The following is a 16483-nucleotide window of genomic DNA, read 5'->3' on the forward strand; positions in this document are numbered from 1 at the left end:
CCATACACTTACATTGTCCATGCACTTACATTGTCCATACACTTACATTGTACATGCACTTACATTGTCCATACACTTGCATTGTCCATACTCTTACATTGTCCATAGTGTTACATTTTCCATACACTTACATTGCCCATAGAGTGACATTGCATTCGGTTTAACATGTAATAGGCATCGTGACCAATATTATCCATGTTTTTTGGGGTTATATCGCGTAAATATAATTGTCGTTAAACCCGCCACCATCTGACACGGCCAATTAGTGAGATTTGTCACGTAAACAAAACGTGACAATTGTTGACTACTTCAGCACACCCACACCAGTGTGTTGGAGAGTAAACCGACAACATTTACAATTTGAGTTATGACGTTTCGCTGGTGATTAATTACAACCAGGGTCATTAGACTTGTGAAGAAGTCTTCCTGTTTCGGTCTAAAATAGAGTAAAGGTGACATCATCACTGAGTCTTATCATAATGTATGTATGTTGAACTTAGTTTGCACCGTACGTAGCCAACCTTGTTAATCGGAGATGCGGGGAAGGACAACCAACTAAACAACACAAAAAGCATTCCACTGTATGTTGATTAAGTGTGGCTAACCCAACTGATAAAATAGGTAATGCATTTGATCATGTTAACATAATCCATTGTGATTTATATGACTACATTAACCCCCCTTTGGTCTTGGCACCTGATAGGCTCACAGTGATGACATCACCTTTACTCCATTTAGAACCGAACAGGAAGATTTCTTCACAATTCTCGCAAATTGCGCCTGATGCTTTCTCTACGGAGTTGTAATACATTGCAGTCGATGAACATGGTTACAGTATAGGTATAGATGCAGAGAAGAGAAGGAGGTCCTTAGCCAGCCTGTCAGTATGAACAGAGTAGAATTACATTATCAACAGTTGACTTTTACAAGAAAGGTAACATTGAGAGGAGGGTGCAATCCAAGAAAACTGAAACTTCATTTTTCCATTTTGCGTATTGAGTGGCATCTTCTTAATCATTCTGGTCAGCGTCGGTTGGTGATGCTATTGATTGTAGAAGTGGGGCTATGTGGTGTGGTAAGCCCTCTTGCTGGCCGTCACGTATTCTTGCAGCCTATAACAACCTGCTGTGCATGATGATCATCCAAGCAAGCAAATTTCTCCTCTACCCCCCCCTCTCCCCATCTTCCCCCACCCCCTATCCTCACAATCTCAAATCCTGTCAGGGAGCTGAAGGACGATGAGGGATGCAGGGAGATGACCTTCCCCGTGTCCCTGTTCACGGCCGCGGAGCGGACCGCGATGATGGCCATAGCGCGCGAGATGGGGTTTGACGCCGAATGCCTTGTCCAGGTACAGAGATTGCACTCGCTCGCCCCCCCCCCTCCCCCGAGAGGTCGTGACCCCTCGCCATCCTCGCTCGGATGAGGCGCCATGTGCCCTTGTTTAAAAAAAAAAAGGTACATTGCACGACAACAAATTAATAAAAGCGGAGGGTCCAGGGCACATGGCATCCAAACGACTGGGTTTAACCGTGGGTGCCCTCCAGCTATGATCTGGGAAACAATACAAGCAGGAAGTCAGGGTTGGTGAAGAGGAAGATTGGGAAAAAATAGGAAAGTGAAAGCCATGCCACTCTTTCAGCTGTCGCTGGAGTAGGCTTGAAGTGCGAACAAGATATTATTTTAAATTAACAGATAAAAGAGAATTTTAATTATTATTTCATGATGTATAATAAAGTAAGGCTCGTGAGATCCAGAGGGGTTGTATATGGACTACATCCGTGGCGACGATAAAATACAAAAATAAAACGAGAGTGGGAATGAATTAGGGGGAAATAAAAATCCTCGCCAACTCGCTTGGTTGTGCCAAGTTCGTACGCGTTAAATAGCCACCGGAGACCGGTAACGTGATATCAGACTCGTATTGTTGTCGTCGCTTGTGGTGGTGCTTGCCCACTCGGCTGGCCTTAAGCAGAAATGATTTTTTATGACCTTTCCATTTATAAAGTCCCCGTGAGCTGACATAAAGATGGTCATCTTGTTCTTCTAACGCGCCTAGTCTTGTTCTGTCATTGGGGCACCGCCGTTGTTTCCCCACCGGTATCTCCTGCAACTGCTTCGCGCGTAGTAGACACTCGGCGACCTCCACGATCTGCCCTCGCGGGATCAGAAACCAGCAGTGGCGTGACGAAGCTATTTCAGGGCTGCACCTATACCGACATTACATCTGAATCGACACATCGTTCCAGCTCTGCAGAGAGCGGAGCGGCATTATCGGGAGAGTGCGTTGTTGTTGACATCGGCTTGCGTGATGATGCATCGACATAACGAACTTCCTGCCGCCCTCCTTCCCTCTGTGGATCCGTGTCAATAATGGCCCCGACCCACGTTCCCCCCATTACCGGAGCCTTCCGGTAGGAAATGATGCTTGTTTAGAAACCGCAGCAGCGAACGTTGAGTTATGGCATGGGCACGACTGCCATGACATTTTCGTAAACAGCTATTATTTATCCACTTGATTGTTTTTCCTTTTTTTTCCCCCCCTCTCCACACAATTCCCCCTTCAGTTGTTTTGTGCATTCGTGACCTTTTCTCAACTGATTTCTCACCGTGTTAAATGAGTTTTCCCCAATGTGTAAGTAATATTTTAAAAAAACACGTGCAGGGGGCTCGGAGGTTTTTTGTTGATTGTTACGTGTTTCATAGCACGGTAGAACGTCGGGTATCCATCCTGACCGATGAACCGCCCGTACTCCAGTGCGGTGTTTGCGCGCGGTGACCCCACCACGACAAGATGATCACAAATCTGACCTTTCCACGCGCGGCAATGCCTCGTTAATCTCGCTCTCGTTTTATTTGCTCACTTCCCGAGTGCGGACGAGCGTTTTCCGCGTGCTGTTTAAAGCTTCAAGTTTGTCTAGTAACCTATTTGTGTGCGTTGTTACTGGATTTTTTTGGTTTTTATATAGATGTTCACACGTACCGATCTGTTCACATCCCCCACCTGTACCTCGGTGCCCAGTAACGAGTCGATTATGCGACGTATGCATTACCAAACGGATGGCCCTGGGGAAGGGGTCTGGGGGTAGGGGTTGGTGGGGGTGGGTGAGGCGGTGGGGGGGTGGAAGGGGGCGGTGTGGCCTCCCTCTCCCCTGGAATGGTTGGTTGCAGCAGTCCAATTCTTCGTCACGAGTCGGGGCGGATGATGTGGGAAGTTATCGGTGCGTCGTCCATGGTTCCTGCCCATAGTAACGTACAATTTACCCCACGAGCTCAGAACCACGAACTGAGGTGTGAGTAATAGTAAGAAATCGCACTTGCATCGCATCTTTCATTAATGAACCGCTCCATTAATGTGAAGGATCTTTAACAAGAGCACCCTTTATCCCAGGATAAGAAGGATCGTTGATGGGTGTTTTGGAAAAACTAGATGATCCGCATGTTTTGTTTGACCTTGGCTTCATTGACACTCGTGCCTATCCACTTTCATCCTTTCCCCACGGATGACCATGACATGTACTTAACAGTTCTCTTCATCCGCCTTCTCTCAACAAATTGTACTCTCTTGTGGACCAGCAGAGATTCTGTGGGTTATCAAGATTTTTTATTTATCATTATCTCGCCGACATTGCGCGTACTCGTAACGAGCACTGGCTCAGCGGTTGAGCGAGCAGCTCGCAATTGGAAGGTTGCGAGTTCACATTCAGTTTGGGGCGATTAATTCAGCCCATCATCCTTGGGTGGGGGGGGGGAGTCGATAAAACAACTACCACTTTGTGAGCAAGTCAACAGCGATTGTCCTATGGATAAACTCGCCCCTCCCCCCCCTGCCATAAGAATGTGGAATCTAAGCACTGCGTCGATGCTCATTTGAGGCAGGAATTCCACTCTGGCTTTTGAGCAGCCATTATATTTAGCTCGATGGTCCACCCTAAACCGCTTCCACACAAACCATGGCAAATGCACAAATGTAAAACTAAAAACTCTCCAGTGTGCGACTCTGGCCAACACAGCGATACTCCGCTGCTCCTGACTCGGTTATCTGACTTAACCACCTCAATGTGAAATTGTAGTTGTTGCTCTGCATCTACACCTCGCACCTCTGATTAGCACGGTTGGCTACATACGGTGCAAAAGAAGTTCATACGTATGTGAATACGAAAAAAAAAGAAAGCCATGGCTAGATGGAGTCGTTGATGTCCCGCCTGTGAATGAGAGCAGGGGGACGGCTCTCCCCGGGTAGCGTCGGTCGCTGGCGGCTCGTTAGATGGCCCACCATACTCGCGGCGGCATTGGGAGCAGCGGCCATCTGTTCCACAGCGGAGAGACAGCGCCCGTGGAGGAGACTTTTGCCGGTCAATAGTCGCAAATGCTAGCGCTGGCAGGTGACTCGTCAACATAATGAGAATTCCCCCAGACACTACACTTGGCAAGAAGCGTTGGAGACAATTTGCCGTGGAGGCTGCAATTTGGGTGGGGGGGGGGGAGGGTGGCGTGTTCCCGTAGTGGGGTGTGGGGGGAGCAAGGCAATCCCCCGTTTATCCCCACCAACCCCCCACTTCGCGCACGCAGGTACGATTTGTCACTGTGGCCAAACGGGTAACAAAGGACTGCTCATATTTTTTTGTTAAATTCATTAAATTGGCACCTAGTTAGTCGATTGGCAAACCGGAGATCACTGGTTCAATCTCCCGGCGCCTATTGATGCAATAGGGCACGTTTCTTAAACCCCTCCTTCCCACCTCTGTCCACACGGCGGTATGAATGGGTTGCACCACAGTCGATTGGCGGGTCGCGCGTGGTGGGCTAAAGTGTGGGTACTCCCACCTACTCCGAGACATTTGGCCATCGTGGAAGAGTAGGCCAAAGAGGGGAGCTGTCTGAAACTTCGTCTAGGCCCTTTGGCCAGCATTGGCGTGACCCTAGAAATTGCAGGGCTGCGCCTTTACCACCGTCAAATTGGCACCCGGTATATTTCACAGACACGCTTTTAACTTAAATTGGCAGTACTTTTGTCAGTCCATTCACATGCTTGATGAAGGCTTCCCCACGCTGTGCGGTTCATTCCATCACAATAGAGGTGCACTGCTAGCTGTGAAAGACTCATTGCGGCCGGACAGGAATTGTAATCACTTATTTAGTTTGTGGCGGTGGGGCGGTGTTTAAATTATTTATAATTCACGGTGGTCTTCTGAGGCCTTAACTGATATCCGCATTTAATTAACACCCCTTTTGCGCGACTAATAGGTGCGGCGGATAAAGGAATTACGCACTCCTGTCTACGGAGTCCTGGGGCTCCTTCAAGGTCTCTGCAAGTGGCAGGGTGATTTATTTATATGCTTTTTTTCTCCCTTTTAATTACTTACCCTGCGCTTGACAACATGTCAAAATCGGGTGAGGAATTTTCCGTTTGGAGCTCGAGCAGCAGAGAACGGTCCCCTGAAGAGCATGTCGCAGAAATAGTCCTCGGGTCACTTTCGCAGACTTTTTTTTTTTTAATTCACACTAGGCACACACCCTTTTGTATGCCCCGCACAGTGTCCGTTGAGTGTTGATTAATTGGCCATTTTTTGTTATATCAGAGCTCGAATTGGCCAAAGTAAGTGAAAACTTAATTTATTGTAATGATTATTTTGGGCAGCCGTAGGTAACGAGCAGCATTATTCGTAATTCGGCGACGTATTTACTTTCCGTTTATTTGGCTTCTCTCAGCTATCTTCTATATTTCTTAGTTTGGCTTCTCCTTGTGCAACACCCCACTTAGTTATTCACGTACGCTGGACAGTGCCTGGAGTACCTTGTGTGATGGTGCTTTAATTATTATTATTAACTCGCTACACTGGTTTAACCACGAGCGGTTGAAACCCAAGTATGAACTCGGGCTCTCAACAGTGCCTGCTCAGAATCTATGAGCCACTAGGCCCACCGTGATGTAAAGGATTCCATTTATCGCTATGCTGGAGAGAGTAGTCCCAAAGGTCCGTGGGTTGATAGAAAAATACATTTTACATGGAGACAGGGATCCTCTGTTAATTATTTATTGTTTGGGGTGGAGCAGTGGCAGAGTGGTTAGCCCACCGCGCTATTAACCTGGTGACCTTAATTAAATGCCCGGCCACGGCTATCATCAGTGGCGAGTGATATAAGAACCGGTCCTGAGTAACGTCTGCACCAACCTACACTGGTGAGCGTGGTCAAGTATGGTAAAACAACCCCTATGACCAACACAGAATGGAGGGGCCATCATATAGCAGTGGATTTGCAAAGGGCTGTACGTTACTATGCGTATATATCATTCTTTACACATGAACCTCTACTACATCGTACACTGAGTTGTATACAATTTTTTTGCTTTTAAGCTCAGCTGGCCTCATAGTTTTTTGTACAGTGTTCTTTCGTATGATGTCTATCAAACCTGCAGCAGTTATTCAAAAGGCCTGACTCTGCCAATAAGACCCAGGAGGTTGAAACTAGTCAATAATTTCCCTGCCTAAATGGATGCTGCTGTAAAATATGGCTTCGCGAGTCCCATAGGCTGATTGACAAAAAATATTTTTTGGCCGTCTAATATCTGTTTGGTCTGAAGGAAATAATGACTCCACGTGCTGGGAACTTCTTGAGCTCAGTTCCCTGAAGCTCCGAGCACGTGGAGCGAAACGTTGGCCATCGGGCCGAACAACACGGGGTACGACCCAAGAAATACAACGGGGAGCTGTGCAGCACAACCGCAAAAACCTACCGAGTAAAAATACTAGTTATTTAACATGGCACAACTGACTCCCTGTCTGCACGTTGTTGCTTACTACATTGATGTATAGATCGGGACATGTGTCTGGCTACGGAATCTTAAAATCAACGGAAGTTGGCATCGTCCTTAAAATGCTTTCACTTGTGTCGGAGCCCAGGTTTGACTCATTCCTCTACGCCTCCTTCCAGATAATGATTAACCTTTTTTTAAATTAAAATATTTTATCGGATGTTCTATCGAGATGGAACGTCCTGTGTTTGCAAGGGTGTCCAGGGTGGGCAGGGTGACAAGTACATAGCAAGCTTGTGGCGGACACGTACGCGTACAGTTTTAAATATACAGTTTTAAATATACAGCTTATACACGGTACGTTTATGCAATGTCACGTACATTTATACAGAGTCAAGAACGGGTACAAGACAGTTTTAAATATACAGCTTACACAGTGTACGTTTATGCAATGCCACGTACATTTATACAGAGTCAAGAACGGGTACAAGAAGACCGAGGCAGCATGCTTATGAACATCGCGCTGCAATCAAACATTTACGTAAGTGAGTGGTGTACACCGTCGCATCGTATGGAATGTGTGAATTTTAAACGTCACCCGCGACCAATAAGAAACGCGCTCCTGCGGTCCGCTTGAAAAAACCCGGGGTAGCGTGTTTCTGCTCCGTGGCGTTGTAGAGCAGGGGTCCCCAACCGCCGGGCCGCGGACCGGTAGCGGTCCGTGGCCTGTTAGGAACCGGGCCGCACAGCAGCAGGAGGTGAGAGCGGTGAGTCCGCGCGTGGCCCCCCGCCCATTATTTTATTATTTACCACTTCCGTCCGCGCCTCTTTCCCGCACTGCGCACTTGTCTCAGTCACAGTGTTGGTAAGCCCCACAAGCTGACCCTAGACAAAATGAGTAAAAAAACAAACGTCGCTGGAGAGCTTCTTTGAAAAGGGGGACAGACCCAGTGATGACGCCCCCCCCCCCCCCACTTCCTCGTTGTAGAGGTTCGCGGTTTGTGTCCCCGTAGCCGCCTTAGTTATTACTGCGGGTGTTTTAATCTGAAAGATAAGCGCCGTCTGCTTCCTAGTGGACATAAATGATCCCGTAACGTGATTCGAAAATAGGCCGTGCGTGCGCCATTTTACGGTTTAAATTCGGTAAATTGCTCAAATTACTTTTGAGAGAAGCCCGGTGCAGGCCCGGTGCTGCATACATCTTGGGCCGCATAGGGACAGCTGCCACTCAGGGGGAAGGGTCCCCTGGGCTCGACTGCAACAGGCTTTTGGAATGGTTGGGATGAGATGCAATGTAAGGCACTTTAAATTGCTGAGGGATTAAAGCAAGCGCCCTATACACGCATCGTGGATATTTCCCATGGTGCATTGTAGCCCAAATACGTTTTGTCTTGGCATGCGCAATTGTGACGTGCCCGATCCATCACGTGTCCGATCCATCACTTGTCCAATCCATCAAGTGTCCACTGGGTTTGCCGTTCTTAACTGGGCATGGTATGAGCCCAAGATACAAATAGAACACATAGTAGTGAACAGCTCCCGATTTGTTGTATACATATAAATTATGTATAAGTCACGAGTCAGTGTAATGATGAAGCGTGTGTTAAGGCAATGAAAAAGTGAAGGCTACAGTTAAAGCTGATAGCTTGCAGAGATGGTTTTCAAATCACTTAGGTGCAAATGCACAGATGTTTTGTTTGAATCGTAAATGAGCATGTGGGTTTTCCAGGAATTCAGTAACATCTGCTGCTGCGTAGGTTTTCACAGTTGTGCTGTACAGACTGTGCCTCCTCCACGGTTACGATCTGCGTGCCAGGAGCTTCTTCAGGATATGAACCGGTTTCATTTCCCGAAGAAGCTTCCAGGACGTGGCGCGAAACGTCGGACATGCCGAACAACACGCCGCGATGCAACGTGACATACAGGTTTGCGTAGCCAATTTCTCGATTCACAATTGATTTGTTGGCCAAGCCAACGTAGTGATCCGACCAAACGTGTCGTTGAACCCTCCACCAACCGGACACAAGTTAAATTGTCAGGTGGTGTACAAACATTTTTTAACACCCCATTTATTACCGTTTCAGCTCACCGGCAAGTTTAAGAGCAAATTTTTTTACAACCGGATTAAAAAAAATATATATATATAAAAATGTTATAGCATCGTTCGTACATATTGCATTTTTTAATCGCTGAGGAATCGAAGACATGAGCTGCCAGGTGTTGAGCCGGTGGCAACAATTGCTCTGCTGTTATCTAAATATAAAGATGGTTTCAACCAATTAGTGAGTGTTTTTTCATGCGAGTGGAAACCAGAGCACCCAGAGAAAAGCCACTCATGCGAGGGGGCAACACTCTATCCCATGCTTGAAGGGACAGACTATGTCAGTCCACACTCTCCTGCACTGCATTCTGGTGGCAAGCCAGGGTGTTGCACCTCGATGCGCACGGGAAGTGAGTCTGCATCATTTGTCATCTGCGGTGATCCACCAACCCTTGCTGCTGCCTCCACAGTGCTGGATTACAGTCAGCCATGTGCAGCACAGCCACCGCCACAAATCGTTGGAATTCACGCCAACCGCATTCAAGGAAATAACTTCCGTGCCGCGGTACGAGCAAGAAAGACGTGTCGGGTGGGTAGAGCCATACAGCGCATCCGTGGGAAACCCACAGCCGATTTATTTTTCGGGCAGCTCGTAGTTGAACTGAAGTTTCGTTTTTATCCGCGGACTTTAAATATTGCCCAACCTCAATGCCGTCGTCATTCCCTGTTGCCGTATTCGCACGCACGCTGTGATCCATTGCACAGCTGACCCGAATTTCATGAAATGCCCTTTAGCGGTAATTAATAGTCTTTGAAATAATACGCATCAACAATACAGGGTTACATCATTATTTATTCATTTTATTCCTTAAAAGCAACATTTTAATGAGATTCTGGAATGAAGTATGACCCCCCGCATGTTATCGCCTAAAGATGATTATTCTTTTAATTCAAAACAAAAAGTCAAAGTGATTTCCCTGCCGAAATTAAAAGGTGGTGTTCACCACCTGTGTACAGCCCTGGAAATTGCACATTGTTGTGATGGGCAGCAAGTGTTATTTTTCGTAGGACAGCCATTGTTGATGTAACCGCCATGTGATATGTGTTTTATCAACACCTGGCAGGACACCAGTGGGCTGAGTCAACCGCCAACCAGGATTTGAACTCGCAGACTTCCGATTGCGAGCTGCTGCAGTTACACGGGATATTTGCCTTTCAAATTGGTGAAAACGCTCTTGTAGGAATTGTTTATTCAAAACACAAAAGGGTGGCTGGCGATTGCAAACGGGGAAAGCTGGCTTTGTGCTCAAATGGGAATCGGGCTGTCTCCACCTATGTTGTGCTTCTTCCACGCCGTGTCGGTCATGGGCAGTTGTTCGACCATACTTCACCATGCTGGTAAATTAGGTATCGCTTGCCTCTGATGTGTTAGCTGTTACCGGGAATGGAACCTGGGTCACTGGGTTTTGTGGTACAGTGTAGAGACCACTGCACCACCGTTCCACTCCAGTGCTTGTTTTTTTTTAATTAATACACTGTTTTACTTAGGGAAACCGCACCTCCCCCCCCCCCCGAGTCTTGAGGGTCCTGCCCAGTTTTCACAGTCGCGCGCGGTGGAAGGCTAAGTTGTTTGCTTTGTGCTGTTGGGGTGGCTCCATAAGCACAAAGTACCTCTTTTTTCCACTGCACAACTGGGTGATGCCGGTAGGCTGTTGCCTGTCAAGGTTGTTTTTCCCACTGCAGAAGCCGAGCCGTACCTTTAACTTAATTCACAATTAACGTGTCGAGACGCACGTCGATTACGCGGTGACGACGTGTCCTCGCGATGTCACTCGCTGACGTCGCATGCAACGAATGGTGAGCAACCGTGCCCGGGCCCTGCTTGGCACCTAGCTAGATTCAGGTGTCTTGGAAGTCCAGCAAATTGCAGTTTGGTCACGGCTTGACAGGTCAAGTGGGTCATCAAAAAACCACCAGAGGGCCCTGCGTTGGCTCAGCTCACATTTGCCAGTGGAAAAAAAGATGATAGATGCCAGCACGTTGGCTAGTGACACAATCCCGATGCCAGTCGGTGTTAAGCCGCTCACTCAGTTCCGCATTCTAATTGCACATAATCACCGGTACGGAGTGCCTAGAGACGTGCAGGCAGCGGGCTCCTCCCACACAAGGTCACATCCCACAATTAGAATGGGGGTGGAGGGGTTGTTGGGGTGGAGCGAGTGGGTGGGTAGCTGAGGGTGGTTGGGGGTAACGTGGCAGTCGCAGGAGCCCCGTGAAACACCATTACAATTACGGTTTGGATTTACGCAGCGTCTGAATGCAGCCACATGTCCAGGGTGCTGTACGTGAGCACTGAGAGCATTTGTTGAGAGAGTCATAGGCAAAGCGGGGGGGGTGAAGGGGACACTCTTTTAGCCTGAGCAGGGGCAGAGGGGGAAGGGTGTTCCAGATGATGGGGGCAGCAGAAGAGAATAAGTAACTTCCCATTGAGACAGTGTGACTGGGGGCAGTGTGGAGGGGAGTAGAGTTTGATGAGAGAACAGTGTGGGCAGCATGGATGGCTGGGCTGGAGAGGAAGCTCGAGACATCGGATGCAGCAGCAGAAAAATGAGCCAACGAGAGAGGCTGGAAAATACTAACGGTTCTGCATTTTCTTTTTCACACTGCTTTGAATAAACACAAAAAAAGACGAACACAAAGAAAACGCAACAAAAACCCCGCCGGCCTTGGGATTTGGAGGCCCGTCACACCTTGTTTCGCTTTCGCAGTCAACATCATCAGAGAGCCCTCCGACATGCACACTTCCCCAATTATCAGATTTTTCACTTATTATAATAATTCTCCTACACCCCCACCACACCTCCACCAACCCCCCCCCCCCCATCCACCGATCCCCATGGCCTCTTGTGATGATTAATACATGAGGAGGATTTTTGTAATTTTTTTCTGCCTTCATAATTTATCCCTGGCGGGCGCGTAACTAGCAATGGCGGGGTGAGCGCATCAGCTTCCCGCCCACCCCGAGAGAATCTCTTTTCATTTTCGTGTGAGCGGCGCGGATTTGAGTTCACGTTGACACTCTTTCGTGATGACTGTCCAGGTGGCTGAGAGGTCAAGAGGTTGGTACGGAGGATGAGATATATCCTGTGTTCCAATCCAGGTATCAGCCGCCTGTGATTCATGCCGAGGTTCTCCAACGTTCCGAGTTGACGGGACGGTGACGTGGCCGAGGGGGTAGTGTGTTTGCCACTCGTCGCAGAGGTTTGCGGTTCGAGCCCAGTGGCCGCTCTTGTTAATACTGCGGGTGTATAATAGTAATTAAAAAAAAGTCTACTTCATGGTGGACAAAGGATTTCAATAATGGTATTCAAAAAAGATTAGGCCATGTTTGCCGGCATCACGGTCCAAGAACATTAACCCCCGTATTTTATTTTAACGTGGTGCATATAGAACGGAGATCGATTGATTTATTTCATTAATGTCAAAGTGAATATCGTAAACAAATAATTTTTATTCTCTTAAGGATTGAAAAAACTTAATTAGGTTGGGAGTGATGATGTAATGCTGTTTGGCATCCCGATGATTGATTGCATTTCTTGTGCTTGGTAAGGAATTTCCTCATCATTTGTAAGAAACCCATCAAGCATGAATGAGTCAAACCCGGGCTCAATAAGTGTAATCGTCCCTTTCTCCTCTACTGCCCCCATCGTCTGGAATCCACTTCCCCCAGCCACCCATGCTGTAAACTCCCTGCCACAAAATGAGCCACAACACCTCGCTGATCTCATTAAGGAGCATAAACCATCACACGAACTCTGGTCATCCTCGCAGCAGCGGCTTTTGGCTAGCCATTGCACAAAGACGGTCACTGTATTGCACGCTTTCAGATGCGCTTCTGCGGGCATCTGGAACACGCTCTTCCGATATTACATTTAGAAGCCATATAAATCATAATTTTTATTTAAATCCACATTGTATTATACAGAGGCATATAGACTTATACGCTAACACAGTACCCATATACTTACATAGGACCCAGAACTTTGCATAGAGACCCATAGACTCACATAGGACCCATACTGTAGAGATTCGTAGACTTAGAAACCCATATAATTACATACAGACCCATATACTCCCACAGGGATCAATAGACTCGTACAGAGACCCATAGACTCGTATGGTGACCCATGGACTCGGGGACCTGCATACTCACATCGGGATTTCATAGACTCACATGGGGACCTGTCGCTGACTTGCCTATGAAATTAATTCTGCCCACTGTTTCAGTACAGCGTCTTGAGACGCGGTCACATTTCAACTCTGCCATATAAATCCGCGCGGCAATCCTATTCGTATCGTATACTTGTGAAAGTCGGGGCAGCAGGGTCAGGGTTGGATTGGAGGGGAGGAGGACGATTCAAAGGGAAATGGCATTTCAGGCTGGACGGTTGGATCGGCAGGGCTTTCGATTGTTTTATCACCGGAACAGCGGGGAGAACTGACCCCGCCGACGTTGAGTGTGGCGTGGGCGATGAGAGATGTCTTCATCTCTTCACGCTTAGCTCTGCACTCCCTCAGTGGGCCCGGCGTTCCTGTTAGCAATCGTTGCTATCGCCAGTGCTAACCGTGTGTGTTTTGATGTTTTTTTTCCCCGACTTTTTCAAGGGACACACAAAAACGTGTCAAAAGCACTCGGCCTTGTGTGCATTGTACAAAAACAAAAACTACAGCAGTACCTGAGGAAGTGCATTCTGGTCCTCTTGTCTTAGGTCACCATCCAAATAAATGTGAACCAATGTGGCCGACTGATGGGCAGCAGTGATTTGGAGGTGGACAACTATCGACAGGTTTTGCCCATATTAGGACTCGTCAATATAGTGTCGTATGTTCACCAATGCTCACCGCTGCAACTTCGGTCTCTGGTAACCATATATATGCAGTCCCCACTTCTACACGATGGGGAGTCCCATTAGCGTGGCTAATGCCAGCAAAATAATTAAATCTGTAAATGAATTTTGATGGCATTTCTCGTGACGTGGCAAATTTGGTTAATTTAAGGACGTGTCCTCTTTCACGGTTGTGCTATGCAGCGCATATCATGTTATAGCTGGGACGATTAACAATGTGCAACAGTCCCGTCTATTAAATATTGGCTCTTGCACTCTTGGTACATGTGGTAAATTGTGCATGTCCTCTTGGGTGCATTCCCGTCCATTAGCTGCCCATTCTGGTATCAGTCATGACCACTGAGCATCGTTGAATTGGCATGCACGAGTCGATTATTTACGTCTGCCAGAATCCTCAAATGTGACTTTCTGATGTCGCATTGAGACTTAAACAAAACCATGTACAGTGAGGGAAAAAAGTATTTTATCCCCTGCTCATTTTGTACGTTTGCCCACTGACAAAGAAATGATCAGTGTAATATTTTAATGGTAGGTTTATTTGAAAAGTGAGAGACAGAATAACAACAAAAAATCCGGAAAAATGCATGTCAAAAATGTTTCAAATTGATTTGCATTTTAATAAGGGAAATAAGTATTTGACCCCTCTGCAAAACATGACTTAGTACTTGGTGGCAAAACCCTTGTTGGCAATCACAGAGGTCAGACGTTTCTTGTAGTTGGCCACCAGGTTTGCACACATCTCAGGAGGGATTTTCTCCCACTCCTCTTTGCAGATCTTCTCCAAGTCATTAAGGTTTCGAGGCTGATGTTTGGCAACTCGAACCTTCAGCTCCTTCCGCAGATTTTCTATGGGATTAAGGTCTGGAGACTGGCTAGGCCACTCCAGGACCTTAATGTGCTTCTTCTTGAGCCAATCCTTTGTTGCCTTGGCCGTGTGTTTTGGGTCATTGTCATGCTGGAATACCCATCCACGACCCATTTTCAATGCCCTGGCTGAGGGAAGGAGGTTCTCACCCAAGATTTGACGGTACATGGCTGTGTCCATCTTCCCTTTTGTTGCGGTGAATTTGTCCTGTCTCCTTAGCAGAAAAACACCCCCAAAGCATAATGTTTCCACCTCCATGTTTGACGGTGGGGATGGTGTTCTTGGGGTCATAGGCAGCATTCCTCCTCCAAACACGGCGAGTTGAGTTGATGCCAAAGAGCTCCATTTTGGTCTCATCTGACCACAACACTTTCACCCAGTTGCCCTCTGAATCATTCAGATGTTCATTGGCAAACTTCAGGCGGGCATGTATATGTGCTTTCTTGAGCAGGGGGACCTTGCGGGCGCTGCAGAATTTCAGTCCTTCACGGCGTAGTGTGTTACCAATTGTTTTCTTGGTGACTATGGTCCCAGCTGCCTTGAGATCATTGACAAGATCCTCCCGTGTAGTTCTGGGCTGATTCCTCACCGTTCTCATGATCATTGCAACTCCACGAGGTGAGATCTTGCATGGAGCCCCAGGCCGAGGGAGATTTACAGTTCTTTTGTGTTTCTTCCATTTACGAATAATCACACCAACTGTTGTCACCTTCTCACCAAGGTGCTTGGCAATGGTCTTGTAGCCCATTCCAGCCTTGTGTAGGTCTACAATCTTATACCTGACATCCTTGGAGAGCTCTTTGGTCTTGGCCATGGTGGAGAGTTTGGAATCTGATTGATTGATTGTTTCTGTGGACAGGTGTCTTTTATACAGGTAACAAGCTGAGATTAGGGGCACTCCTTTTAAGAGTGTGCTCCTAATCTTAGCTCGTTACCTGTATAAAAGACACCTGGGAGCCAGAAATCTTTCTGATTGAGAGGGGGTCAAATACTTATTTCCCTCATTAAAATGCAAATCAATTTATACCATTTTTGACATGCGTTTTTCTGGATTTTGTTGTTGTTATTCTGTCTCTCACTGTTCAAATAAACGTACCATTAAAATGATAGACTGATCATTTGTCAGTGGGAAAACGTACAAAATCAGCAGGGGATCAAATACTTTTTTCCCTCACTGTAAACAAGAAATTCGTTTTGGATGGGGGGAAAAAAACATAGTTTGGATTTCGGTTTTTTTTGGACGATTTTGGTGTCTTGTTCGGATTTCTTTTAATTTAGGATAACTTGCGCCCCGTAATAATTTTGACGTATGTTCGTGGTGGCAACAACAGTGGTGTCACGTTACATGTGACACAGCTGTTGCCAGAAAAGCACGGAAATGACGGTAGTCTAAGTGATGTCACTTCCGTCTGAGTGATACTTTCGGATTTAATCCGAAACACAAAAATAACACATTTTCGGATCATTCAAAAAGACCGTATCTTAGTCGGATTTTTGGAGATTAAAAAAAAAGAGTAAATTTCAGCCCAATAATTGGGAAAAACTTCCATTGTACAACCTAGAATGGAACACAATAGAGAACAATACAAATTAGATGGTCAAAGGAGACTTAAAAGGGTAGATCCTGGAGTCCCAATTGTGACGCCCAATTCGTGAAAATCATCTAATCGCTGGCCTTATGAGTGAATCATTACATGCATTGTTTTAAATGCCTGTGTTGCCTCAAAATTCTAAAAGCCTTTGAATGGGAGTCATGGTCCAGCAGAGCTTGCCCGCTGAATAGGTTAATGAGGCATCACATTAATTATAAATATCTGCTTCACTGTTTCACGCAATATAATTGCATGTACGAGCTGAGCGAGTCAGATGAAAAACCATTGCTCCCGCTACTATTTGCACGTGATCTGCATTAA

At 46.8% G+C, this 16483-nt stretch overlaps 1 protein-coding gene across 4 annotated transcripts in view; it reads left to right on the plus strand.

The window, feature by feature from the left end:
- The window catches only part of FKBP6 (FKBP prolyl isomerase family member 6 (inactive)), a 44864-nt gene that overhangs the window by 21092 nt on the left and 7289 nt on the right, over window positions 1-16483 (plus strand). Inside the window, exons 12-14 of one of the 4 annotated variants that reach the window (XM_076072609.1) lie at window positions 1225-1351; window positions 7230-7298; window positions 8574-8682. In XM_076072609.1, the coding sequence (XP_075928724.1) occupies window positions 1225-1351; window positions 7230-7298; window positions 8574-8675 (298 nt within the window). In that variant the 3' untranslated portion in view covers window positions 8676-8682. The remainder of the gene's footprint in view (window positions 1-1224; window positions 1352-7229; window positions 7299-8573; window positions 8683-16483) is intronic. The other 3 variants (XM_076072610.1, XM_076072611.1, XM_032967756.2) reach the window with 3 other exon arrangements.

Source organism: Petromyzon marinus, chromosome 38, assembly GCF_048934315.1.
Source record: "Petromyzon marinus isolate PM22_M1 ecotype Great Lakes invasive population chromosome 38, UKy_Petmar_22M1.pri1.0, whole genome shotgun sequence".
In the NCBI taxonomy this organism is placed as follows: Eukaryota; Metazoa; Chordata; class Hyperoartia; order Petromyzontiformes; family Petromyzontidae; genus Petromyzon; species Petromyzon marinus.